This window comes from Vombatus ursinus, unplaced genomic scaffold, assembly GCF_900497805.2.
Source record: "Vombatus ursinus unplaced genomic scaffold, bare-nosed wombat genome assembly UNPS02014825.1, whole genome shotgun sequence".
In the NCBI taxonomy this organism is placed as follows: Eukaryota; Metazoa; Chordata; class Mammalia; order Diprotodontia; family Vombatidae; genus Vombatus; species Vombatus ursinus.
This window is the reverse complement of record NW_020954603.1, coordinates 433,123-458,856: the sequence shown is the minus strand read 5'-3', so window position 1 is coordinate 458,856 and position 25,734 is coordinate 433,123. Positions and strand designations below refer to the sequence as shown.

At 51.6% G+C, this 25,734-nt stretch overlaps 1 protein-coding gene across 2 annotated transcripts; it reads left to right on the top strand.

Annotated features, from left to right (window-relative positions):
* Positions 1-1,239: 1,239 nt before the first annotated feature.
* Positions 1,240-25,495, top strand: IPP (intracisternal A particle-promoted polypeptide). 2 transcript variants are annotated; one of them, XM_027837954.1, is made up of 10 exons: positions 1,242-1,345; positions 1,927-2,093; positions 5,454-5,780; positions 8,833-9,264; positions 13,624-13,779; positions 14,315-14,482; positions 18,120-18,257; positions 20,144-20,266; positions 21,373-21,593; positions 22,961-25,495. In XM_027837954.1, exons 3-10 carry the CDS (start codon positions 5,489-5,491, stop codon positions 23,183-23,185), a joined length of 1,755 nt encoding a protein of 584 aa, XP_027693755.1. In that variant the 5' UTR covers positions 1,242-1,345; positions 1,927-2,093; positions 5,454-5,488; the 3' UTR covers positions 23,186-25,495. The 2 variants fall into 2 exon arrangements, with proteins under 2 accessions (XP_027693756.1, XP_027693755.1); XM_027837955.1 differs by lacking the exon at positions 1,927-2,093 and having other exon boundaries at positions 1,240-1,345.
* The last annotated feature ends 239 nt before the right edge of the window (positions 25,496-25,734 follow it).

Genomic DNA, 25,734 nt, shown 5'->3' with positions numbered 1-25,734 from the left:
GGTGTCTCTTCAATGTCTGACATTTCTAAGCACCTGCTCCAGCCACCTTCATGACCTCCATTGGAACAAATTGTTCTCATCCGCCCATTCCACATGCTTGGAGTAGATAACTCCCTAACTCACCAACAGGTCTGCGGCCCACTGGTTTGGCCCTCAACTCGGCTTATCCCGTCTACTGACATGGTTTTAGAGGCGTGCGGCTGCTGCACGTGCTACAGCTTCATAGGGTCACAGAGGAGGGTTGGGTGACAGGCGGACACCAAAGGTGGATGAGCAGCCCTGAAAGAGACTTGGTAAACCCTCACACCAGAGGTGCTGGTCCTCCCTGAGCACCCCACATACCCCATCAGTGGAAATAACACTAAAGAAGAGGTACTGCCACTTGCTATGCAGCCAGCAGCTAACCTGGCACTGGGCTAAACACTTCACAACTATCTCATTTGATTCTCACAGCAACCCTAGGAGGTAGGCGCTATTACCACCCCCAATTTACAGGTGAAGAAACGGAGGCAAACTGGTCAAGTGGCTCAGCCAGGGTCACATAGAGGGTAATTGTCTGAGGCTGGATTGAACTCAGGTCTTCTTGACTCCAACCTAGAGTTCTATGGTGATACCTTGGTGATACTTAGCTGCCCCTAAGGGCTGTGGGACCTTTTCCATCTGACCTGCAGCTAAAATCTTCCATATGTTGTCTTCCCTGTTAGTATGTGAGCACCTCAGGGACAGGGACTGACTTTTCTCATTGTAACCCCAGCGCTTAGCAACGTGCGTTGCACACAGAAAGCACTTAATAAATGCATGTTCATTGACTGTGCTCAGCATGCTGATTTTAGCAGCCACGTGAAGTTGGGTTTGGAGAGCGGAGAGGCAGGAAGAATGGAGGCCAGAGGTGATGGGGGGGCCTGCCCTGGGGAGGGGGCTGCGTTGAAGGAGAAGGGGTCACGGTGGAGGGAAGCGTGGAGGATGGCCCCAGTCCTTGATGTACATCATTCTAGATGGACATCCCCCTCCTCATTTTGCAGAGGAAGAAACTGAGGCCAGACAGAAGCAAAGCGAATTCCTCCCCCTCCCCAGGGAAACTCGGCACGCCCCCGCCCGAAGGCTCCACCCCAACGCCTGGCGCTGGCGCCTGCGCACTCCGCAGCCCCGCCCACGGGGGGAAGGGGTGCAGCACGTGACCCGCCTCCTCCTCGCGCAGGTCCCTTTCGCTCCCCACCTCCCAGCTGCGTGCGCAGCCGGAGCCAGCGGGGCCGGACCCTTGTAGGTGTCAGTGACCGAGGGAGGTGGAACGAGGCCCCGCCAGCCCCGTCACTGACACCGCCCGCGCCGTCCCCTCACCGCCCAGGTAGGTCGGGTTAGGAGAGGGCCTGGGATGGAGGCCGCCAGACCTGGGCCGCTAAGATGCGCCATCTCCTGCCGCCGTGCCTTTGCCTGCCCCCTCCCCTGCCCCCAGCACTCCCCCTACTCTGCGTAGTTTAGCCCGGCCCTTGTGTCCCGCGCGCCCTGGGGCAAGCTGTTCCATCCTCTCCACCCCTCGGCCTCAGTTTCCTCTTCTGTAAAAGGCGGGGGCTGGTCCTTGCCAGCCCCAGATCCGGGCTCCTCTGAACTTGCTGGTCCACAGCTAATGACAGTCAGCTCCCTGAGGGCAGGGGCGGCTTCCTCGTGCTCTTGTGTATCCCCGGGGCCAGGCCCCTGATAATGGGGGATGGTTGGAGGGGATAGGATGGGATTGCATCGGAGCCTCCGAGCTGGGTGGCCATCTGGGAAGCAGGGCCTGGTTCGTATGACAGCTGGGGGAGATCACCTGGCCTTTAGTAATGAGGACGATTCAGGCCATCCATGCTTGCCACCCCACGCTAGTATTCATTATCAGCCTTGCTCCTCAGCCTCAACGGAGCCTCCCTTGGCATTATCTCCATTTTACAGACAGGGACCTGTGTCTGGAAGGGCAGGCCCCTCAACAACCACTGAGGTCCTGGGGCCTACTTTCAGCTCTCATGACACCATCCTGCCTGCCCAAATCAGAGCAGTAGTAGGGGCCACCTGGGCTAACCCTCCCATGGTGAAGAAGAGAAGCCAGGCCTGGAAAGCAGGTGAGATGACAGCGCTCAAGGTCACGGAGAGTGAATGGCAGAGCCCGGCTTTGAACCTTCTGGCTTCACATCCACAGAACCTCTTAGGGGCCAAGGTGTGGGCAGCTTGTAGAGGGCCTTGAATGCCAGGTCCAGGAACTGATGCTTTACAGATGCTCCTTGCTGTTGGGAAGGACGCGGACTTTCCACTGGGGAAACAAAGATAGGCCCCCAGTTCTGCTTTCAAGGATCTAAATTATGGGGGGTGGGGGGAAGGGAGAAGGCTTTACAGCATACGACATGGACCTAGGCCACTAAGGCCAGTGAAATGGCAAGTATATGTTACCAAACAGAGCACTTGGACAGTTGGAAGCTGGGAGGCTTCATGGAAAAGGTGGTCCCCGAGCAGGGAAGAAAGGATGTCTACCAGGGATGTGGGGGAGAAGGGGGAGAATAGGCTGGTTCCAATCCTGTCTCTGACCCTTACAAGTTGTGTACCCTTGAGTAGTCAATACATAAGCATGAATATTCTATCAGTCAGTACTGTGGGGCTCCATGTCCTTCTGACAAGTAGGGATCATAATCCTTGAAGATCCTTCACAGAATGTTTATGAGGAAAGCACTTTGTAACCCTTGCAGGGGCTTTCAAGGGCATCATTGAGGCCAGCCTTTCTGTTTTTTTAACAACCACCCCAGGCTTCTTCTTGCAGGCCTCTGAGGATGGGCAACTCACTACCTTTTGAAGCAGCCCATTTCAGTCTCATTGTTAGGAAGTTTGCACTGCCATTAGACCAAACCCTGCTTCTCTCTATATTTTCCTTTTTCACCTCCCAAGCAGATGAAAGTTAATCTCTCCCACAAATTAGTCTTAAAGACTTGAATGTAGCCTCCTTCAATCTTCCCTTCTCCAGGCTAAGCACTGTGTTCCATCACACATTCTCACATGGCACGGTTTGAGGTAATTTTGTGTAATAAAAAATAGCTCACATTTATAGAGCACTCTTAAGGTTTGGAAGGTACTTTACAAATAACTCATTTCATCCTCACGACAACCCTGCAAAGTAGGTTCTGCTGTTATCTCCATTTTGTATAATAGGAAACTGAGGGAAACAGGTTAAGTGACTGGCCTAGGGTCATACAATTGCTAGTAAATGTCTGGGGCTGTATTTGAATTTATATATTCCTGACCCCAGGATGAGAGCTCTAACCACAGCGCCATCTAGCCCTGGACTTGGAGTCAGGAAGGACCTGGGTTCAGATGTTGTCTCTCACACTTAGTAGCTATGTGACTTTGGACAAGTCATTAAACCTCTCCAAGACTCAGTTTCCTTATCTGTAAAATGGGGGTAATACCAGCTCTGACATCTGAGGAGTTTGTCAGTAAAATGCTCAGCAGAACTGATAGCTCTGTGTAAGCGTCATCGCCACTTTCTTATGACACCACAGCTTGTCTTAGCCCTTCCTTCATTGGGTGCCCAGACTAAACAGTCCTTTAGATTGGGTCTGAGTGATTCTGAAAGTGGAGGGATGCCCATACTCCTGGAAGTTCTTCCTCCTATAATGCAGCCCAAGTCTCATTAGCATTTTGGAATGCCATAGCACTCATGTTGAGTTGGGTGTGTGGGTCCACCAAGACCCCCAGGTCTTTTTCACTGGTGTGTGAAATTATTCATATTAGTATTATTTTTGGCTAGGCAATAAGGTTAAGTGACTTGCCCTGGGTCACATAGCTAGTAAGTGTCAAGTGCCTGAGGCTGCATTTGAACTCAGGTCTTCCTGACTCCAGAGCCAGTGCTCTATCCTCTGCACCACCTGTCCACTTTCCCAGGTGGAAAGGGAGTAGAGGCCCCAGAGCCCCCCCCCAGAGCCATACTACCAGGTTATAGTTCATGGCTCCGATCAGTCAACTGTGAGGGTTTAGTTTATGCCCCTGGCAGGAGCAGCCTTCCCCCTTTCTGTACAGGGGAGCTGAGGTGGCATGTGGAGCCCTTTCTGCTGGACTCAGTCCTCAGTGTGGCCGGCTCTGCCTCACTTTGGGGGAGGGGTGCGGGGGAGGGCTGTCCAGAACACAGATCTGCTGACAGAGAACTTACCTGCAGGAAGTAGCCTATCAGCTGTGTCATGGGAACCATTGTTTTAGCCAGGAGGGGCAAATGCAGCCTGGGGTGGGCGGCAGTGGTGGTAACAAACTGGACAGCAAGCCTCCAGCCAATGTGCAGTGGGCTAAAGGGAACCTTGTCAGCCGTGTAGAGTGGCCACTCGGTGGCTCACCCACGTCTTGGTAACCTTGCCCATGACATCAGTGGGCAAGAGAAGGTGCAGAGGTGGGCAGCTGGGCCAGGGAAGGGCCTGAAGTCCATGTCCTGTGGGGAGCCGGGAAAATTGTCTACCCTGGGGAGGAGGACAGAGAGCTGGGCTCCAGTATCTGGAGGGCGGATTAGTCTGGTTCCACTTGGCCCTGAGGGCCCCACCTTGAGGGATGGGGGAAAGCTGCCAAGAGGTTTGTTTAGCCTGGAGGTGAGGAAGAACTTTGATAGGCTAGGGTGAAAGGTAGTGAGCGCCCCATCTTTGGATGTCTTCAGGCAGAGGTTGGAGGCCCCTTGGTGGGGATTCATTTCAGAGACGGCCTGGACTCAGAGGCCACTGAGATCCTTTCCTCTCCTCAGATGCTTTGAAGTCTTCAGGGCCCCCATCTATCATGTTAGAGGCGGCTGGGTGGTTCAGTGGACAGAGTGCCGGGTCTGGAGTCAGAAAGACCTCAAATCTAGCCGCAGACGTGACCCAGACAAGTCACTTGATTGCTGTTTGCCTCAGTTTCCTTGTCTATAAAATGGGGATAATTGTACCTACCTCCCAGGGTTATTGTGAGGATCAAATTAGATAATCATTGTAACGCTGTGGCATATAGTAAGCTCTTTATAAATATTAGTTATTATTATTAGCTATTATTTGCAGCCTTCAGGGTCCCCTCTGTCATATTACGGTCAGATAGGTGACATAGGGGATAGAGCTTGGGGCCCGAAGTTAGGAAGATCTGAGTTCAAATGCAGCCTCAGACACTTACTAGCTGTGGCACCCTAAGCAGGTCACTTAATCTCAGTCTTCCTCAGTTTCTTCACCCGTAAAATGGAAATAACAACAGAACCTATCCTTCAAGATTGTCATGAGGGTCACAGGAGATATTTGTAGATTGCTTAGCACAGAGCTTGGCACATAGTAGGAGCTATAGAAATACTTGTTCTCCCCCATCACCCCCCATCGTCAGTGGTCGCCAGTAGCCTGGGCCGTGTCTGTCCTCAGGCCAGTTCAGCTGCTCGTGGGCTGGCTGTGTGTCTGGCCAGCTGTCGGGCATCACTGAGCCGGTCTCTTCCTTTCCTTCAGCAGGGAGCAGCTGAGGGGCCGGGTCACCTCCAGCCATGGCTCGTGAGGCCGGGCCGAAGGCGGCCGACAGCACCTTCTCATCCGACAGACATGCCCAGATCATCCTGGCCCAGATTAACGAGATGCGGAGCGGGCAGGATTTCTGCGATGTGCGGCTGCTGGTGGGAGAGGCCGAGTTCCGCGTGCACCGGCTGGTGCTGGCTGCCAGCAGCCCCTACTTTGCCGCCCTCTTCACTGGGGGAATGAAGGAATCCTGCAAGGATGAGGTGCAGATCCTGGGCATCGAAGCGGGAATTTTCCAGACTCTTCTAGATTTCATCTACACAGGTAGCACCCTTGGCACAGGCTGCCCTGGAGGACGGGCAGGGTACTGGCTGGCATGCTGAGTCTGGCTCTAGGCACTTCCCGTGCCTTGTCTCAACACTCCTTAGGTTGTTTCTGAGGGAAGGGGCTGCAGTGATTTGGGAGCTTGTTTGTACACAGCTGTTTGCTTGCCGTCTGCCTGGTGCAACTGGGAGCTTCTTGAGGGCAGGCACCATCTTTTGCCTGTTTCACATCCACAGCACTTAGTATGATGCTTGGCACACAGTAGGCATTTAATAAATGCTTATTGCCTGGCTGACTCTAACAGGGGATTCCTGGCTGCTTTGTGTGCCCCGCCTCCTGGTGCCTGCTCAGTCTTTGGTTGCTTTGGCCCGCAGAGGCCCAGGGAGCCGTTTGAAAGGATTCCCAGATGTCTTTCCTCTGGTGGCTAACAGCCCATTATTTGATCTCTGTGGCTGGGCATATTTTCCAGTTCACCATCTTTTATTTATTCATGTGGAATCTTATCTGGTTGCTTGGTTTTTGTCCTTGTATCTCCAGTGTGTTGCCCACAATCGGCACTTAATTGATGCTTGTGGGACTGAACTGAGACAGATCTGGGATAGTGGACAGAAAAGTGTCCTCGGAGCCAGGAAGACCTAGGTCCAGATTTTCCCTCTCACACCCTGGCTGTGTGACCCTGGGCAAGTCCTTAACCTCTTAGTGTAAGGTGCTCACATGTGTGAATGGGGGGCAGGGCTTCCCCAGGAGTTCCTCTGTGACATTCTGGGCCGGTTCCTCTGCAGGTCCTGGCCTGGACTGGCCCAGATCAACTTGTCCTGTTCCCTTTGGCCACTCACACAGTCCCCGGGTTTGTGGGTTCTTGATTAGCTCAGCACTTTGCCAGTCAGAGCAGTTTGGGGTTACTTGCAGGCTTGGAGATGTCTTCGTGTGCCCTTCTTCCCGCTTTCTTTCTAAAAGTGCTTTAAGAACAGACCAGCCTGCCAGCTCTCCACATAACTCCGTGAAGGACCCCGGAGCTGCCAGGGTACTCTCCAGGGGTGTGCTTCTCGGTTTCTCCCCCGGTCTCTGGAGAGCTGCATCTCTGGCTTGCTGCTTCAAACTGTCTTTGGTGTAGCAACTCTGTGGGCTCCTCCACAACCATCCAGACATTTCAAAGAGCCTCACCTCCCCCAGCGTCCTCAGCTCATCTGAAGAGTGTGGGCCGATGGCTCCGCGTAGGTCAACGGCGTCCGGTGGCAGCCAAGAAAGCGATTGTAATCTGAGGCTACATTGAGAGAGGCGGCTTGTCCAGGGCTAAGGAGGCCTCAGTCCTGCTGGCCTCCGCCCTGGTCAGACCCCATCTGAGCACCAGGCTCTGGGCGCAAAGGTTTCAGAAGGGCATTGGTGAGCTGTAGAGTGTCCAGAGGAGGGCAGCCAGGGTGGAGAAGGGCCTCAAATCCACTTCATATGAGGACTGACCAAGGGACTTCAGTGTGCCCATATCAGAGAAGAGAAGGCTCGAGGGAACATGGTAGCCTCCTTCAGGTACCAGGAGGGGTGAGCCTTGCTTTGCTCGGCCCCAGAGGGTAGACCCAGGGGCAGTGGGGGAAGGGGCGGAGAGGCCCTGAATACCTCTCAGTAACGACAGCTACCTGGACATTGAATCGCTTGGGAGCCAGTGAGCTCCTCCTTACCAGAATGCTGCATGCCATAGTTGGCTGACCACTTGTGGGAAGGGGCGGGAGAGCCTCTTTGTTCAGGAGCCAAATGGTCAGGCTACATGCCTTTGAGGGCCCTGCCTGCTCAGTGGTGCTGGGATCTGTGAAGCCATCTTCTGATGCTTCATTGGGGTGGAGAGATGATTGGAGATGTTGAGGGCTCTGCAAGCCCTAGGAGCCCCCACCCAACTGGGGGGGAGGGGTTTGTGTGGGGGCCCAGGCCTGGGTGGAGGGACAAGTGCAGAGAGGTAGGGCCTATGCTGGTCCCAGTGACCAGAGCTTGAGGATGGGGGAGTGGCTGCCCACTCATTCTTGAAGGATTTGGGAGTATGAGGTACTAAAATATTTGGCACATGGGTTGACTCTATGGCAGGGGTTTGTGGCCTTCAAAAAACCCCAACAACTTTGATAACTACTTCTGTATAATTAACTTCCTTAATTTATTTTCTTTTTTGTATTTAAGAACATGATTCTGGGGATGGGTCCTTAGGCGTCACCAGACTGCCCACCCTGCCGCCCAAGGGGGCTGGGACCCGACCCAGAGCAGATGAAAAGCCATTCTGCACGTAGCTAATGCCTCTTTAAATTTACTGGTGGCCTGTCCTTCATTGCAGCTTGTCTGACTCTGATGTGCTAGAAGTGTCTTTCACACCGTGCCTCAGGCTTCTGAATGTCATGCCCATTTCCACCTCTGCACGTTCTCTCCTTTGCCCTTTCAAGTAACTTTGCTCTTCAGTCAATCAAACATTTACTGAGTGCCTGCTCTGTGCCTGGCACTGGGATACAAAGAGAGGCAAAAGAAAGTCTCTGCCCTCAAGGAGCTCACAGTCTAGTGGGGGAGACCACAGGCAGACCTGTATATACAAAGCAGGGTATCTACAGGATAAATAGGAAATAAGTAGCAGGGGAAGGTGCTGGGGTTGAAAGGGGATGGGGAAGGCAATCAGTCTTGCCATCTAGGGATCCAGCCTGGAACATCAGGGAGAATGTTGTATTGTGGCTTTCTCTAGCTGCTGCCCGCTTCTACCCCATCCCAGAGCTCTCTAGACTTCAACATACATCAGTCAGTCCACAAGCATTTATTAAGAACTTGCTGTGTGCCAGGCAGTGTGATAAGCTCTGGGGATACACAGAAAGGCAAAGACTGGTCCCCGCCCTCAGGGGGCTCCTGTTGTAGTGGACATACCTAAATGATATCTGAGAAAAGAGAGAGGCGTGGAGTGTCCGGACTTTCATGGCACCCAATGTTGTGCTCTTTGGAGCCCTAGGAGAAGCGGGTCTGGCTGGGCTTAGTGCACAAAGCGCCCCCTTCCCCCTAACACCCCCTTTGTCTTCCTCCTCCTCCCCCTCCTCAGGTGTGGTAAACATCGGTGTGAACAATGTCCAGGAACTGATTGTGGCCGCCGACATGCTCCAGCTGACCGAGGTGGTGGACCTGTGCTGTGAGTTTCTGAAAGGACAGGTGGAGCCGTCCAACTGCATCGGCATCTTCCAGTTCTCGGAGCAGATCGCCTGCCATGACCTCCTGGAGTTCACAGAGAACTACATCCACGTGCATTTCTTGGAGGTGAGCGGTGGGGAAGAGTTTTTGGCACTGACCAAGGATCAACTGATTAAGATTCTGCGAAGTGAGGAGCTGAGCATTGAAGATGAGTACCAGGTGTTCTTGGCCGCCATGCAGTGGGTTCTGAAGGACCTGGGCAGGAGGAAGAAGCATGTGGTCGAAGTCTTGGAGCCCGTCCGATTCCCCCTGCTGCCTCCTCAGAGGCTAGTCAAGTACATAGAAGGTAAGAGAGGGAGGCTGGGCTTTGATCTCAGGTTCACGGTTGGTGCGTGTGGTCAGGTCAGCCTATGAGGAAGGAGGCCCTCGGCTTTCTCAGTTTGGATTGGTCATACCAGGCAACGGCATCAGATCGATGAAGCATCTGCTCCTTGCAGAGCCCCATGCCACATCCAGGGGAGATGGAAAGATTCAGTAAGGCTTGCTCTGTGCCCTGTGGGCTGACCATCTGTGCAATAATAATGGGGTCTTGTAGGGCCCAAGCAAAGCAGTGTGCAGTGTGGGCAGAGCCCTGGAGGCCTTTTGTCTGTCCACAGACATGGGTTCCTATCCTTCCCGGTTGTTAGTGCTTATGTCTAAGGGGAAGACTGCCAACAGTGCTCTGTGTAGAAGGAGCAGCCTGGTGTAGAGGGTACAGAGCTGGCCTCAGGACAACGAAGCCCACGATTCATGTCCTGTCTCTGACCCCTCCTGGCCATGTGACCCTGGGGGAAGGACTTCACTTCTCAAGGATCTAGGCAGCCTCTCTGTACTGGGGGAGGGAATTTACTCCTCTGAGACTTCCCCGTACTAGTGAAATCCTAGGTCCAGTCCCATTTCCGCACAGCACCACCACCTTTCATTACAAAATGTGTCCAGTCCGAAACAGTAGCTGATAGTATTGTTGGTGTTGTTATTTTTGTTTAGTTGGGTTTGATACATATTTTCAATCGCCAAAAAAAAACCAACCAAAAACCTTTTCTTCCTCCCATTCCAACATCCCCACCCCTAATTGAGAATAAAACCAAAAACCAAAAACCCTGTTACATATATAGTTAAGCAAAATAAGTTTCTTCACGGGCCACCAAAAAACATGTTTTCCTGAGTCCTTTTACTTCTCTATCAGGAGGCAGGTGGCCTGTTTCATCATGAGTCCTCTGAAATTGTGGTTGGTTTCTCATACTCATCAGAGTTCCTAATTCTTTCTGAATTGTTTGTCTTTACTGTAGTTTTGTCACTGTATAAATTGTTCTGGTTCTGCTCACTTCATCAACTGCATCAGTTCATATAAGTCTTCCCAGGTTCTCCTAAAACCACCCCTCTCATCGTTGCTTATAGCACAATAGAATTCCATCACATTCATATACCATAACTTGTTCAGCCATTCCCCACTTGATGGGCAGCCCCTCAGATTCTCATCCTTTGTCACGACAATATGAAATGTTGTAAATATTTGTGTACATCCTTAATTAGAGTTTGTTTTGCTTAGGACTTATCCCTCCCTTAATTCACCCTCCCTTTAATTCCCCCTTCTCCCTTCTCTTCTTTCCCTCCTATTTCCCTGTTGACAGAAATGTATTTTTATACTCAACTCTGTGTGTGTATATATGAGTGTGTCTTGTTTTCTCCTCTGACCAGTTTTGGTAAGAGTGAGGCTTTCATGTCAGCCATTTCCCCCACCCCCTTCTTTTTCTGTAGATGTCTGCTTGTGAACTCCAATTATGAGATAATTTTCCTTAATCTTCCTTTCCCTTCTCCCCTCCCCCCTCCCCCAATATATTCCTCTTGCTCTCTCATTCCATTCTTCTTTTAGAATCATCAAGTCATGACAGAACCCTCCTGGGCCTTTTCTAATTAGACTCCTTCTGTGACCCCTGATGATGATAGAGATCAGAGGGGACACATGTATCATCTCCTTATATTTGAATGTAAGCAGTTTCTCCTTGTTTAGTCCTTTATTATTGTTGATTTAGGTTTTTTTATGTTTTTCTTTATTCTTATGTTTACATTTCAAAACTGGTCTTTTCATCAGTAACGTTTCAAAGTTCTCTAATTCATGAAAGGTCCAATGCCCCCCCCACCCCGATAGCATTATGCTTAGTTTTGCTGAATAAGTTATTCTAGGATAAGCCCATGTACTTTGCCTTTTGAAGTGTCAGATTACAAACTCTGTGCTCCTTCATCATGGTGGCTGCTAAATCCTGTGTGATCCTGACTGTGACTCCTTCTACTGTCGGCCTGGAAGCTCTGGATTTTGTCTATAATATTCCTGGGAGTTTTCATTTTGGGGTTCCTTTTAAAAAGGAGATGACTGGTAGATTCTTTCTATTTCTACTTTGCCCTCTGGTTCTCAAGGATCTGTGCAGTTTTGTTTTAATTTCTTGAAATATGGTGTCTAGGCTCTTTTTTTGATCATGGTGTTATAAGCAGTCCAGTGATTCTTAAATTTTTTCTCCTCTATCAGTTCTCTATGTGAATTTTTGTTCTGACATCACATTTTCTTCTATTTTTCCAGCCTTTTGATTTTGTTTTAATATTTCTCGTTGTCTCATGGAGTCTCTGGCTTCTCTTTGGTTCATTTGAATTTGTGGGAAGTTTGTTGCTTGGGCAGGTTTTATAGCTCTTGCTAAGATAGTTTGCTTACTAATCCTGTCTTCTATAGCTCTCATTACTTTTCCAGTTTTTTCCTCTAGTGTTCTCATTTCATTGATAAATTTTTTTTTCTAACTCTTTTTAACTCTCATTTTATCTCTTTGAGAAATTTGAGTTGAGCTTGTGCCCAAACTGAGTTTTTCTCTGAGGCATTGCTTGGAGATGGCTTGGAGTGATTCTCTTTCTGGGCACTTTCTGAGGGTCTCTGCCACCATACTGGTCTTTGGGGTGGATTTCTTTTTTTGTTTGCTCACTAAGTATCCAGCCTGCTTCCTGACTTGGGACTTGATATGGGGCTGGGCCCTGCCACGCTTTTAGAGGGAAAGTCTTGGCTGCCCCTGCTGCTGCTTTCTTGGGGCATTGAGGTTTGTGTTATTCCAGGTTCAGCGCTCCCAAAGTGGTCTGATCCAGGGCAGCAGCTTATCTCTTCCCTCGTCCCCCCCCAACTCCTTCCTTCTGCTCTCGGCAACTTCCTGACCTTGGTTTGGGTCTGAGCAAGTATAGACCGCTTCTGGACTCAGTCTCTTGTAGGCTTCCCTTTGGTCTGGAATTTCTGCCCCTCTTATTTGTCTACAGGCTTCATATCAGGCTGGAAGCTGGCACTGAGACCTGACTCCAGTTCTGGGTTCGAGGCACATCACTGCATCTTGCTTCTGAACATTCCTCCTGCTCAGTATACAGCCCAGTTAGGGCCTGTGGCTGTCCTTACCTGGAAATACCACCCCAGGCATATATGCCCTCCTACCCAGAAATGGATAGTGGGCCACAAAGCTGCCAGTTGGTACCTGTTTCCACAGTCTGCAGAGAGTCTTAGGGCCATCATGTGGATCACCTTTGGGCACTGCGTTTCTCTCAGGGTCCATGGACCTCTCTGCATATGACCCTGTGCTAACCTGGGCTGGACAAATGACGCACTGAGATTTTTTCCTTAAATTTCCCCATTAGAGTGCAATCTGGTGCGTTTCTAGATCTGTTTGGAAGAGACTGTAAGGGGGGAAGGGTAGGGAAGGGAACTCGCTGTACTTCTGCTCCTCCCTCTGGTGTTTTTTATAGTGTTTCCTTTTTTCCTTGGATCAATCTGAAACTATTCAGCAATTGTCACTGCCCTGGAGCAACCTTCGGTGTTTGTATTGTATACTGTGGGTAAGGGGAGGGAAGTCCTGAGAACACTTGAGAGCCAGTGCCTGAAATGTTGGGGACGCTATAGGCCCACCCTCTGCCCTGTAGCCTAATGGCAAGATGGGACCATACAGAGGCTGGACCCAGTGGAGGCAAAGCTGAGGGTTAAGGTCGGGCTACATGGAGAAGGAGGAGGAGGTAGAGATGGAAGAGGAGAAGAAGGAGGAGGGGGAGACAGGGGGATGAAGATGGGAGGAGAGTAGGTGGTACACGGTAGAGCCTGGAGGAAGACCAGCATTGGGGCAGGTAGTGATGAGAGGGCTGAGTGGCCGGCCTCCTCTCATCCACTTGGACTCGTGATGCCCGTGGTTATAATCCAGGTCTTTCGTCTTTTCTCACACTGACCAGGGCCTTCAGGAAACAGGCCTCTCAAATAGTCTTACTTACATATTTAAACTCTTGAGAACAGGGAGAGCAGAATTATGCAATTAAATTTGCACCGGAATCATGCCACCCCTGCCTGGACTCCTCACGCTCTTCATCTCTGCCTCCTGGCCTCCCTGGCTTCCTTCAAGTCCCAGCTGAAATCCCGCCTTCTCCAAGGAGCCTTTCCTGAGTCCTCTTCATGCTGATGAGGGCCTCCCCTCGGTTATCTCCAGTCTAACCAGTCTGTAGCTTGTTTATATGGTTTGTGGCACCTTGTCTCCCCCACTAGACTAAGCTGCACGTGAGTCCCTTTGTATCCCCAGGACTTAGCACATAGTAGGGACTTGGTAAATGTTTGTTGACCGACTGGTTGGCCAGTGCTGAGATGTTTTCTGCTCTTTTCCCCAAGGAGTCCCTGACTTCAGCCTCCGAGTGGCCCTGCAGACACTGTTGAAAGAGTACTGTGAGATGGGCAAGCCCCCCAAGGATAACAGGTTCTGCAGTTTTCTGCAGACCTCCAAGGTGCGGCCTCGCAAGAAGGCGAGGAAGTGCCTGTATGCCGTAGGTGAGCATCTCTTTGTGTCCTTCACACAAAGGCTGTGAGCCGTCACCCTTAGAGTGGGGAGGCTGGACCTTCTCCCACGTTCGACAGACGGGCTCACTGTCCTTTGGTTTCTAGTCTGAGTCATCGCCAGGAGAGAAGGGGAAACCCCTCATTTTGTAATTAGAATCTGGGGCGTATTGATCTCAGCTTAGCTAAGAACAAAGAGCCACCTGGGAAAATGCTTCCTTAAAGCCAGAAGACTTTTGTGGAAACATGGGAGAAAGGAGGCTGCACATTGCTGAACCATATCCAAGCAGGGCTCAGCCTGCAGTGGGTGGCCTGGCCTGGTGGCCTTAGCTGCTGCCATAATCAGCTGAAGAAAGGGTCAGAACGACCCCCAAAATAAGCTGCCACAGCAGTCTCTTGTCTCAGCAGCCCACTCTGCCTGATCTCCGCTCTAACCAGGCTCATGCCTTGTTGTGTTCTGTGGGCCAGGGACACTCCTCCAAGGGAGGCGGGGCTAACCTGGCACACGTGCTCTTTCTCCTTTCCCCAGGCGGATACACCCGGCTGCAGGGGGGCCGATGGAGTGACAGCAGAGCCCTCAGCTGCGTGGAGCGTTTCGACACCTTCAGCCAGTACTGGACCACAGTGTCTTCGCTGCACCAGGCCCGCAGTGGCCTAGGAGTGGCGGTAGTGGGAGGGATGATCTATGCCATTGGAGGTAATGATGGCGCAGGGCAAGCCGATCCCGAGGAGCTGGCGGACTGGTGCCAAAGGCCTGACACTTGGGCTCTGGGGGCTGGGCAGAATCCATCTGTGGGTGGGATGGGGGCAGAGGACAAGGGCCAGGTAGCACATGGGGATGTTTTTTACAGGTGATCCTAATGGCTTCTTATTTTTCAAATACATTTTAATTGATGTCTTGTGTTTTACAGCACACACATGTCCCAGTGTAGTAGGCTTGGTCTCCTTGGAATGGAACCTTGCCCAGAATTTAGGGCCTTTAAAATGACTGCAGAGGAAGCTCAGCCAGGGACAGGCACTGAATGTAGGACACAGTGACCGGTCGTGAGGGCGCAGGCCCTGGCAGTGTTGGTCTAAAGTACAGCTTCCAGCTGAGGCTAGCTGAGCGTCTGGGGGGCACACTGTTCCTCCAGCATCCCCTCCCCAGTTGGAGTTTCCTGGCTTTTTCTTTTTGACATTTGCAGTCTGTCCTAGCCAGACTCAAATAGCCGACGTGGGCCATGCTCGCCTTCCCGCCGTCCTCAGCAGGCAGCAGTGTCTGCATTGATGGTGATGCCCCTGCGTGCAGACCCTTTCAGCTCGGCAGGATGGGTGACAGTTTAGGCTCCGCTGGCTGGGCTTTCAGGACCCCGGGGTCCTGTGCCAGGACATGAGGTCAGGTGTTCAGACGTGGGCTCTGTCTCTGCGCTGCCCCAACTAGTCACTTAGGATCACGGCACAGAGGACATTGGGTCATGCCCCCTCATTTTACAGAGGAAGAAACTGAGGCCCAGGATGCTGAAGGGACCTGCCTGAGGCTATACAAGCAGACAGAATCCGACTCCTCAGACTCCTGAGCCAGCCTCCTTTCCTCAGGCCTTGGCTCCCTCCCCTACCTGGGCTGCCTGTCTGCCTCGGAATGTCCTCAGAGGGCTCTGTCGATGATTAGACGACAGGCTAGACCCCCAGAGGATGGGGAGAAGCCATTCAGACTTCATCTTCTTTTCCTGTGGCTTGTGGTCTTCTCCTCCTCCTCCTCCTCCTCTTTGGCCTTCTTGGAAACCACCCCAATCTCCAACAGTTCCTGGGCCTCCAAGGCCACTGGGCTTGGCCCAGTCCAGCCATCAGTCTTCCCCTCCTCCATAGCCTCTTTCACAGCTCTGGAACTCTCTGAGTTGAAGTCCCCAAAACTGAACCCTTTAGATGACCCCGTCTGCCTATCAGTGACTCTCCTGACACCCCCAGAGCCAGGCTTTTCTGTTGTGTCTTTAGACAGACCTTTGACAAACAAGGTTTTGTAGGACTGGCTCCTTTGGCTGCATCAGCCGGCTTTGGTCCTTCCACGGCAGCTGGACGGCTCAGCCTTCCATCTCTACGTTGCTACCAGAATTCGAGCTTCTTTCGCTTCTTCTGCAGCGGCAGATTCAAAGGATGAGGACCTTTAGGTCAGCCTCGGTTGTTCTGGTGCAGGCTGATGGACGTCGCCTCCTCTGACGCTCCTGAGGCTGTAGGCGAGGGTGTTCGGCACCAGGGTCTGGCTCTGCCAGCTCGCTGCTGCTCTCACGCCAGGAATGATTCTTCCCACACTCTTGCCCTTGACTTTTCTGCCCGTTGTTGTACAGAATGAGCTCCCACCGTCAGCCTCCGCTCCCTGTTCCTCTTCCAAGGCCTTGTCCGCATCTGCTTGTGTCTTAAATTCAATGTGGGCAGTTCCTTGGGGCATCCTGCCCTTGGCACAGGCCGGTCTGACCTTAGTAGCGTCTTCTAGCCCTTCCTCGACCTCCTCCTGAGTTACTTTACACAGAGCATCCTTGCATCTAGATCCTTCTTGCTCTCTTTTGCTTTTTCCAGCTTCATTTCAGAGCTCAGCATTTTGGAGCCACTGAGTTCCATGTCTTTAGCAGATTCGAATTCTCCGTAGCCTGTGTGCCGATCCAGACGTCCACAGTGGTAAGGTCCTTTTCTGCAGAGAGGTCCGTGAAGTCAATTTTCAGCTTAGAAGTGGTTTTACCAGCGAAGGGGCTGAAATTTGTAGATGCTCCCGCTTCTGTTTCTGTTCCTTGGCTTCGGGGGCTTTCTCTTTGCCCTTTTCCTCTTTCCTGGTGCTGCTTTGATGTCTCCTCCCACTCCTCCTCCTCCTCTTCCCCCTCCCCCTCCTTCTCTTCCTCCCCCCGCCCCGCTTGGGTTCCTTGGCTTTCCCAGAAGCAGCCTTCCCTTTGGCAGGTGTGGTCGCTCTAGCTGCTTCTTTAGCCGTCCTCAGGCTCTTCTTTGGCTGGAGCTGCTCCTATTTTTTCCTCCTCCTCATCTTTGCTGTCCTCCTTCTTACCTTTCCTGCCATCTGTCACCCCTTTGGTTGGGGGCGCTGCTGCCTTCGCTGGGCTGGCTCCCTTCTTGCCTGCTGGATGACTTCTCTGGCTGGGGAGTCGCTTTCTTGGCAGGCCCAGGGTGGCCTTCTCACCAGGACTCATGCTGTTTTGGCTGCTGGTACCTTCTTTGCTGATGTAGCCACAGCCTCCTTGCCCCTCATCTTCTGACATGTCCTCATCCTCACTGTCTTCTGGCCCCTTTGGGGAAGGAGCCATTTTCTTTGGCTCAACTTCATTTTTAGCAGTGTTTCGGAGCTTTACCATGGTGGTAGCATGTGACTAGGGGGCAAAGGGGACAGATCCATTAGCAAAGGCCCAGCAGTGTCAGTGGTGGTGGAAAGTACCAGGAGGAGTCTCTCCACAAGCAGCCCTTTATTGGCAGACACTGAGACCAAAGTGAGATCTCTTTTCCTTGGACACTGTCGCCAGGGCAGATAGGGCTCACCTAACTCCCCAAAGTACTCCCATCAGTGTGTATGGTCACCGGCCTCTGTGGGGCCCTCCCTGCCTGCCCTGCCTGTGGCCTCATTTATTTCCTAAGTTAACAGGCCTGGTAGAAAGGACCGCCATAGCACAGCCTGGGTCGTGGTCCTCCTGCAGCCCAGATAGCTCACCAGAGGGAGCTGCCATCTTGGAAAAAAGCATTTGCTATCTGTCTGCTTCCTACATTGGCCCTCTCCCCTAAAGGCCTGCCCTGCTCGTCCAAGTTATCAGCTCATGCCCTTGATCTCTCCTCACATAACCATGCCATGCTTGCATCTCCCCATGTGGACTGTAAGATCCTTGCAGGCAGGGAATCTTTTGTATTGTCATTGTGTTCTGGCTCTTAGGCCCCTAACATGGTGGTAGGTGGATTGGATTGAGCTGAATGCCAGGAAATCTTGTTTCCTCCCCCAGAGTCGGCTTCTTGAAGGCAGAGGTGTCTGTGTGTTATACTTCTGCTCTGTCCTCCTCTGTGCCTGGCATAAATACTGGATTGATTCATTTACGTGACTCACCAGGCTTTCATCTAAATACAGTAGATTTCATTTCCTAGCCTGGAGATATGTTTATCTGAGGAGTGTTCTCGACTTTGTGGTGTTTTTTTTTTTTCATCTCCATTAGATGATCTTCCGAAATTCTCTGGCTGGTTCATAGGGTGGGATGTGGGGTGTGTGCTTGGCCCTGGCCAGAACAGGCTGAGCTCAGGCAGGGAGAGGGAAGCCGCTAAGGTCTGTGGGAGTCGGAGCCCGGCCTGTCTTCTTATGGATTGTTCTCTGTTTCCTTAAGGGGAAAAGGATTCGATGATCTTTGACTGCACGGAGCGCTATGACCCAGTCACAAAGCAGTGGACGACTGTGGCTTCCATGAACCAGCCCCGCTGTGGCCTGGGGGTGTGCGTGTGTTACGGGGCTATCTACGCTCTCGGTAACTATGTGTGGCCATCTCAAATGGAGAGGCCCCTTCCCTGGTCCCTTGGGAGAGGCTCTTCACAGGGCGAATTCTCTGCTCTCCAGATTTCCTGAGGATGCAGCTCAGTCAGGGAGCAGGGAAAGGACAGGATGCCAGCGGGTGCATGTTGAAGTGCAGGCGACTGAATCAAGTCCATGTTTTTGCTTCTTCCAATTAACTCTCCAATTGCCAAACCATTCACTATGCAAACAAAGAAAACATGGTGCTTTACATCCAAAGAACTTGAGCCATTCCTCCACCTGGGGAAGGTGGGGTTAGAAGCCCTCTAACTGGCTGCCTGCTCTAATCGTGAATTACATTTGTAATTAGCAGCACCTACATGCAAATAACACACTGATGTCATGTGAACAGTCAATTCTCTTGCCTAATTTAAATATCCCCCCCATTTTTATTATTTTTTTTATTTATTTTTGCTTTTTGGTGAGGCATTGAGGGTTAAATGACTTGCTTAGGGGCATACATCAAGTAAGGGTCAAGTGTCTGAGGCCAGATTTGAACTCAGGTCCTCCTGACTCCAAAGCCGGTGCTCTATCCACTGCACCACCTAGCTGCCCCTCCTTTCCTCCCCCCCCATCCCATTCTTATAGCTAGGAACACTCTTTGAAAACAGTGGTGAATGACAGACTTCTCAAGCTCCAAACTGAGCCTGGATTAATGAACTTTGACTTGATTGGAACTCACTAAACAGCGCTCTTTGAAAGGAAAGGCTTTCTTTTAATGGCCTCCCTCTCCTCCCTTATCTGACATGTCGGGCATGGCTGCCAGCCCTGTTTGAGAAGAGCTCCCTGAAGATAACGTGTCTGTCTTCTACACTGGGGTCTGGACTGTGTTCTGCCAGGGGTCCAGGGGCACTGGCCTCCTGAGGCTTATCTCTGACTGGGGGATGAAAGGCTGGTTCTTGTTTGAGGAATTTCAAGTAGAGAGAAGGTTGGGGAGGCTTGGGGTTGGGGTCAAGGGCCCTTCCCTGTAGGGTTAAAGGTAAGGAGTGGCCACTGTCCAGACAGTGTCTGGGGAATAGTGGGACAATGTGTTTAATTGGTTTTGTTGAGATTTAAAATTGAGTTAATTGTGGTTTTTTAAAAATTATGTGCAGTCAAGGGCAGCCAGGTGGCACAGTGGATAGAGCACCGGCCCTGAAGTCAGGAGGACCTGAGTTCAAATCTGACCTCAGACCAAACACTTGACACTCACTAGCTCTGTGACCCTGGGCAAGTCACTTAACCCCAAGTGCCTAAAAAAAAAAAATTATGTGCAGTCCAAATAATCTTTCATAAAGACCACCTTTGGGGCAGCAAGGTGGTGCAGTGGATAGAGCACCGGCCCTGAAGTCAGGAGGACCTGAGTTCAAATCCGACCTCAGACCCTTGACCCTTACTAGCCGTGTGATCTTGGGCAATCTTGATCTTAACCTGATTGCTTAGCCAAAAAACAAAAAACAAATAAAAACCACCTTTGAGAGCAAAACTTGCAAGTAGCCAGAGTGGTCAGTGTCCCCAAGGCCAGCAGCTCCAGAGGCCTGTTATAAAAGGCAGTTATTTTGAAAGCCTATTTTGCCCACATAAATTTTAATTTCTTATTATTAACTCAATTCACAACCTTAATAAGACCCGTTCAGTCTCCGTTACCTCCATTCCTCATGTTCTGTGGGGGTAGGGTGGGGGTGCCAGTCTGACGTCCGGAGAGAACAGGGCTCGGAGTCAGCCAGCTAGCGTAGGTTTCTTGAGGAGTACCTTTCCCACTCGCCTGGACTGGGTGCCCCCTTCTCTGGGTGACAGGCGGAGCCGGGCCGGGGGCTTCTGTGGGTTCTCTTCTGAGGCAGCAGCCTTTGCTCTTGGTTGCAGGTGGATGGGTGGGAGCCGAGATAGGAAACTCAATTGAACGATTTGATCCTGAGGAAAATAGCTGGGAAGCTGTTGGCAGCATGGCTGTGCCGCGTTACTACTTTGGCTGCTGTGAGGTCCAAGGTAAGGACTTGTTGGAGTTTCAGGATGGGAAGGAGGCGTCCTCCTAGCTCCAGCAGAGGCCATGAGGGGCCGCCACAGTGCCCAGAGCCCTGGGCCCAGGTCAAGAAGACCCAGCTCTGTGTCTCTGGCAAGTTCACTTCACCTCTGTCTGCCTCAGTTTCCTCATCTGTAAAACAGGTGATCCTGGGTCACTGTGAGAATCAAATGCGATAATGTTTTTAAAGCCTCTAGCACAGTGCTGGCACATAGTAGGCACTTAATAAATCTTCCTCCCTAAGCTGGCAGAGGAACTGTTTAGTGGAGCACATCTGTAGCCTGACAGCAAGCCTGCCTCTTCTCGTGACTGCTGACCTGTGTGCCCCGGCACTCACATTGTCCATGGAGTGGCAGCAAGTGAGCCTGGAGAGGAACCTTCCCCACTCACTACTAGGCAGCCTGCCCCCCACTCCCAGGAGGTCAAAGGCTCCTTCTGTCTCCATGTACTCAGAGCAGCCCTTTCTGTGGTGGCCGAGAACTGGCTGCACAGTGGTCCCCATCTACTTGGGAGTGTGGCTGAAGCCAGCACAGTATATGAATGTGATGGAGTGTAACTGTGCAGTGTGAAATGGGAAACGTGAGGAATTCAGAGGAAGGACGGGTGGGTCCCCAGAGAGGGGACTGTGCGTCCTTACAAAACCAATGGCAGTCTCCGAGAAGAGATGCTGAAATGTACCCCAAGACCCGAGCCACAAAGGCAAAAAAGCAGGGGCGTCTGTGGCAGACAGAGTGTGGGGCACACCTACAACCATATCCCAGAGTTGTGCTTCATTGTTTTACTGTGTCCTGGGGGGTGATTCAGTCTGGAGGGGCAGAAGAGGACCTCTCTGAATGTAAGAACAAAAGAAAAGAAAGAAGCCTTCATGGTTTGTTTCTTCTTTAGGCCTTGAGACCAGGACTCTGTGGCATGGGTGTGCCAGCAGGAGCCTGTGTGAACAAGCCACGCGCTTCTGCCCTTGGGGTCCCCCCAGAGAGGGGCCCAGTAAGGCCGCCCTTCGTGGTCAATGCCTCTGATAACGTTAAGCCCTTATTTGTGTCTCTGTCAGAGCTGTCATCTTCTACGTCCCCAGGTTTAATCTATGTGGTTGGCGGCATCAGCAATGAGGGCGTGGAGCTCAGTTCCGTCGAAGCATACAACCCAGTTTCCAAGTGCTGGTCCATGCTTCCTCCCATGGGGACCAGGAGGGCCTATCTGGGGGTGGCTGCCCTCAATGACTGCATCTATTCGATCGGAGGGTGGAATGAGACCCAGGATACACTGTCCTCTGTAGAAAAATACTCCTTTGAAGAGGTACAGTTGGGCAATTTGGGGTGCTGCTCTCCTGCATGGGTTTGTGAGGGGCCTGAGTGACACAACCCCCATTTGGATTCTGCCCTCCCTAAGGTCATTCATTTCACAAGAAGCAGGAAGGAAAGAACATAGATCTGGGGTGTTTAGAAGATGGCTGTGCAAGGATGGTGAATACCTCTCCTGTCTTCTCCTAGTGGGGCCTGGTCCCAGAATACATCATCTGGGCCCAGGAAGGAGAGGCCTCTCTCAATGGCCACAGAGGGTGCACCTAGTGATTGATTTACTCCATGGGGTTCTCATTTATGGTAATCAGAGCTCTCCCTCCTACTGTAGGTCCCAGGACCACTCCAAGAATGCTTCGGGCTGCCCCGAGCCAGACATCAGGCACAGTGTTGGCCTAGGTCTCAGCCTCTGTCCAGGCCACAAGTCTTGGGTTTGGGTCTGTGGGATCCAAAGTCGCTGGGAGTCATCCTGGGCCCTGTGGGAATGCTTATCCAGGACTCAGTACTTGTTCTCCATTGCTAGGCCAGGAGTGACTGGCAACATTCCAGATTCCCCACCCATTTCTCAGCATCTTTCTATTTGGCCACAAAATGGTTAGGTTGTCTCCTAAAGGGTGTGAACTCTAGTGATGTTTCTCGTCCTTTTTTTTCACGTGGAAAGGTGACCTTTGAGGAAGATCTACAATTCCTTGGGCCAGTTAGGGTGTGTTGTCCCTGACATTGGTAACAGCATGGCTTTCCCTAAAAGGGAGGTCAGGTCATCTTCAAAGGCCTGTGACCTTTCCCACCTCCAGCCTAAAAATTGCTGCTCAGTCATGAAGTTACCCTCCCCTTGTCTGAATTTCTCTCTCTTCTCTGCCTGTGCATCCAGTAAGTTTCTGATGTAAAGAAGTACGTGTTCAGGGTGTGCCAGGCCTGGTGGCGGAGGTAGATGAGCAAGCCCACATTGCCTTCCTTCTCAGGGGTCTCTGGGTCTGGGTCCTGTGGAGTCTCAGCTCTCCAGAACCTTACTATCCTCTGACTGGCCCTGAGCAGCAGCTGGCCACACCCATTGCAGTCCCGGGTCAGGTGCCTGTTTTCCTAACTTGGTTCCCGGGAAGGCAGCGTTGGCCTATGTCCCAGCACAGCAGCACACTGGGTCAATGTCCCTGGGGAGTGCTCTCCATCACCTCTTTAGGCCTTTTTTGTGGAACACGCCTGCTTATCTCAGAGGCCAGGCCTCTGAATGTTTTCAGGTGCCTTCTCTGGGTTCCTCGCCATGTTCCACAGCCTCATTCTACCTCAGCCACGCCCCCATCCCCCAAGTGTTGTTTTGTCTGACTGCTAATCATGCGGCTGTTTCTCTTGCTTTTCTGTCCTGACCAGGAGAGATGGGTTGAAGTTGCACCTATGAAAGTGCCCCGAGCCGGTGTGTGCGTGGTGGCCATAAATGGGCTTCTGTACGTTTCTGGAGGCCGGTCTTCCAGCCACGATTTCTTGGCCCCTGTCACCTTGGACTCGGTCGAAGTGTACAACCCTCACTCTGACACATGGACTGAAATTGGTAACATGATCACCAGCCGTTGCGAAGGGGGCGTGGCTGTGCTGTGACCAGTGTCAGGAAACCTGGGCTCATGCGGAAGAGGACGCTGGGGCTTGGGGCAGGACTAGAGGAGAGAGAGGGAGGCCCCAAGGTCAGAAGGAGGATGCTCCCGAGGGCAGACAGGGCTGAAAAGCCGGCTGGTGCCACGTTCCTAAGACTGGTGTGGGGCAGGCTTGGCATCTGTTACAGGCAAAGCCCACCTTGACAGGGGACCATCGGGCTCCCATTCCCAGACCCGTCCTGATCAAGGACCCACACTGCCCTTTCTGTGCTCGTGGTCCTGTCGAGGGCTTTTCCTGTGCAGTCTAAGTACTCCACACTGAGTTCTGTTCACCCACAATGAAAAGGATACCACTGCCCATGCCACCTGCCCCACAGGGGAAAATCCGGTGAATAACTGCCCAGCCCTTAGTGCCAGATGGTGTCTTTCATTGGCACCAAACCCTCAGTCAGCAACTTATTTACTGGGAGAGGCTGGTGGGAAATGGACACAACTCCATCAGGAGCTCATGGCAAACCTTGGCTTGCTGGCTCCCGAATGGGCAAGTTGAGAAATCCCAGCCAGCCTTCTGAAACAGAGGCCACAGGCAGTAGCCCCCCCCTTGCCTGCCCGAGGGGGGGTCACCCACAGATCATGCCTGCTTAGCTGTTAGAAAAGGGCGAAGCTTCAGGCCTCCTTCCCCACTCCTCTTCCAGCTGTTCTGTGCCTGCCCGCCTGCCCCAGAGGCTTCCTTAATAGTACTGCCTCAGTGGGACTGCCCAGTCCCCTTGCTCACTCACCTTTTCACCTCCAGGCCTTTGGCAAAGGGTGGGGTTGTGGGGTGGAAGGCTTAGCCGGGGACTGCTCTGCACCTTGCTTGCCTGGGCCAGCTTCAGCTCCCCAATTCTCAAGGGCCTGGTACACCCTGGACCCCCAAGTTGCTTATCGATAGAGCAGTTGTGCAGATTTTTCATTCCCTTACTGTGGCATTCTAAACACTGGCTGCATCTTAGACCCAAAAAGCTTGCTTAGTAAACCTTGGCAAAGGCACTTTTGGTGTAGAAACCCCCTGCAAGTCACTTTCCTCCTCCCCTGGAGAATGTGACCATCACGGCACCTGCCTTAATTCATTGGTTGTGAAGATCCAATGAATTAATCTCTGTAAAGCTCATTGCAAATGCCAGCTCTTCTCTGCTTTTAATAAACGCTGGAAAGGTTTTGCTTGCATGTGGTGGTTGTCTCTTTTTGGGCGGCCAGGTGTTAGACATCAGGACTCCAGCTTGAGTCAAGCCCTACCTCCCTTCGTGCACCATTCAGCATGGGAAGATACTTGTAGAAGGCCTAAATGAACGTGTGAGAAAGCCACCTTTTTGGAGCTAAAAAGCTCTGCCTTCCTTTGTTGGACACCACATACATCAATGGAACAAAAGCCCAAGTCATCCAGAGGCCAGCGCATAAGTCACCTGAAGGGGTCATTACCTTGAAAAGGCTTGGGTAATCAAGAGAGAACCCCAGTGCTGGTTTTGGTCTTATCCTGGCCTAAGTTTACAAAACACGTGATCCCACTGGGGTCGTCTTGCCTTAGTTCTTCCTTCTCATACACTTCACCCACACAGGAACATGCAGGAAAGCCCCTGGATGGCTTCTCCTAAAGGGAGAAGCCAGAAGGGCTGAGGAATCCTCAGACAGACAAGCATGTGATGGGAGCCAGGGGGGCCACTAGGGTTTGGCTTGACAGCCATGTCTCAAGGCAAAGGCCTAAGGAATAATGGATCCTTCTAATTAAAACAAGATACTAATGGAATGAGTGTAAGCTATTATGTTTCCTCCTTTATGTAAATTCTGTAGCTGATCCTGGGACACAGTACGACTTTGCTTGGAGCAGCTTGCCATTAGATTTCTTTCGCTATGGCTAAAGGGAAATCTATTTTTTAAAAATGTATAGCATCATTACAAGTCAAAAATTTTTTGTCCCCAAATTTTTCAGTGCCATTTGCTTAAAGAACTACCCAACTCAAGACAGCTGTCTTATGCCAGGCTTTGCCCAGCTACTTGCTTCATCATCCCTTCTGGAAGGCTTAGGAGCTCTGAAGATTCTCTTGTTCACTGTGGGAAGGGGGTCAGAGGGAAGCCATTAGATGAAAAGGGTACCTCAGGAAGGACCCTCGTTTGTCCTTTATGTGTCTCAATAAGACTGCTGGTCTGGGGTTTCTGTTAGAAAGCAGACAGACCTCAGATCTTACAATCAGCACCTCCACAAGAATTTCTGGAATTTGATGGGAACCAAATTTTATATGTATTTTTACCAAAACAATAAAACTAGACGCATCATTCCATAGTGAAGTATTCCATACACACTCAATTCTCCCCTCCCCCCCCAGGAAGTGCCATTCCTTGAAAACCAAATCAAGACCCTTTGCCTTCACTAAGAGAGCCCCGGGTCACTGGTCTTCAGGTTTCGTGGCTTTCCCCACTGATAATCATGGTCTCTTTGATGATGTGTGACCTTCCACACACCAATGCTCCTGCCTTGTGGCAGAAAGGAATTCCATATGGAAGAAGTTCAGGTCAAGCACC

What these genes read in the sequence shown, in the direction of transcription:
- IPP (XM_027837955.1), top strand. Translation starts at nt 5,489, where the DNA reads ATGGCTCGTGAGGCCGGGCCGAAGGCGGCCGACAGCACCTTCTCATCC. An exon ending in GCTAGTCAAGTACATAGAAG is followed by an intron (nt 9,265 to 13,623) that starts GTAAGAGAGGGA and finishes CTTTTCCCCAAG; the next exon opens with GAGTCCCTGACTTCAGCCTC. An exon ending in AAAAATACTCCTTTGAAGAG is followed by an intron (nt 21,594 to 22,960) that starts GTACAGTTGGGC and finishes TGTCCTGACCAG; the next exon opens with GAGAGATGGGTTGAAGTTGC.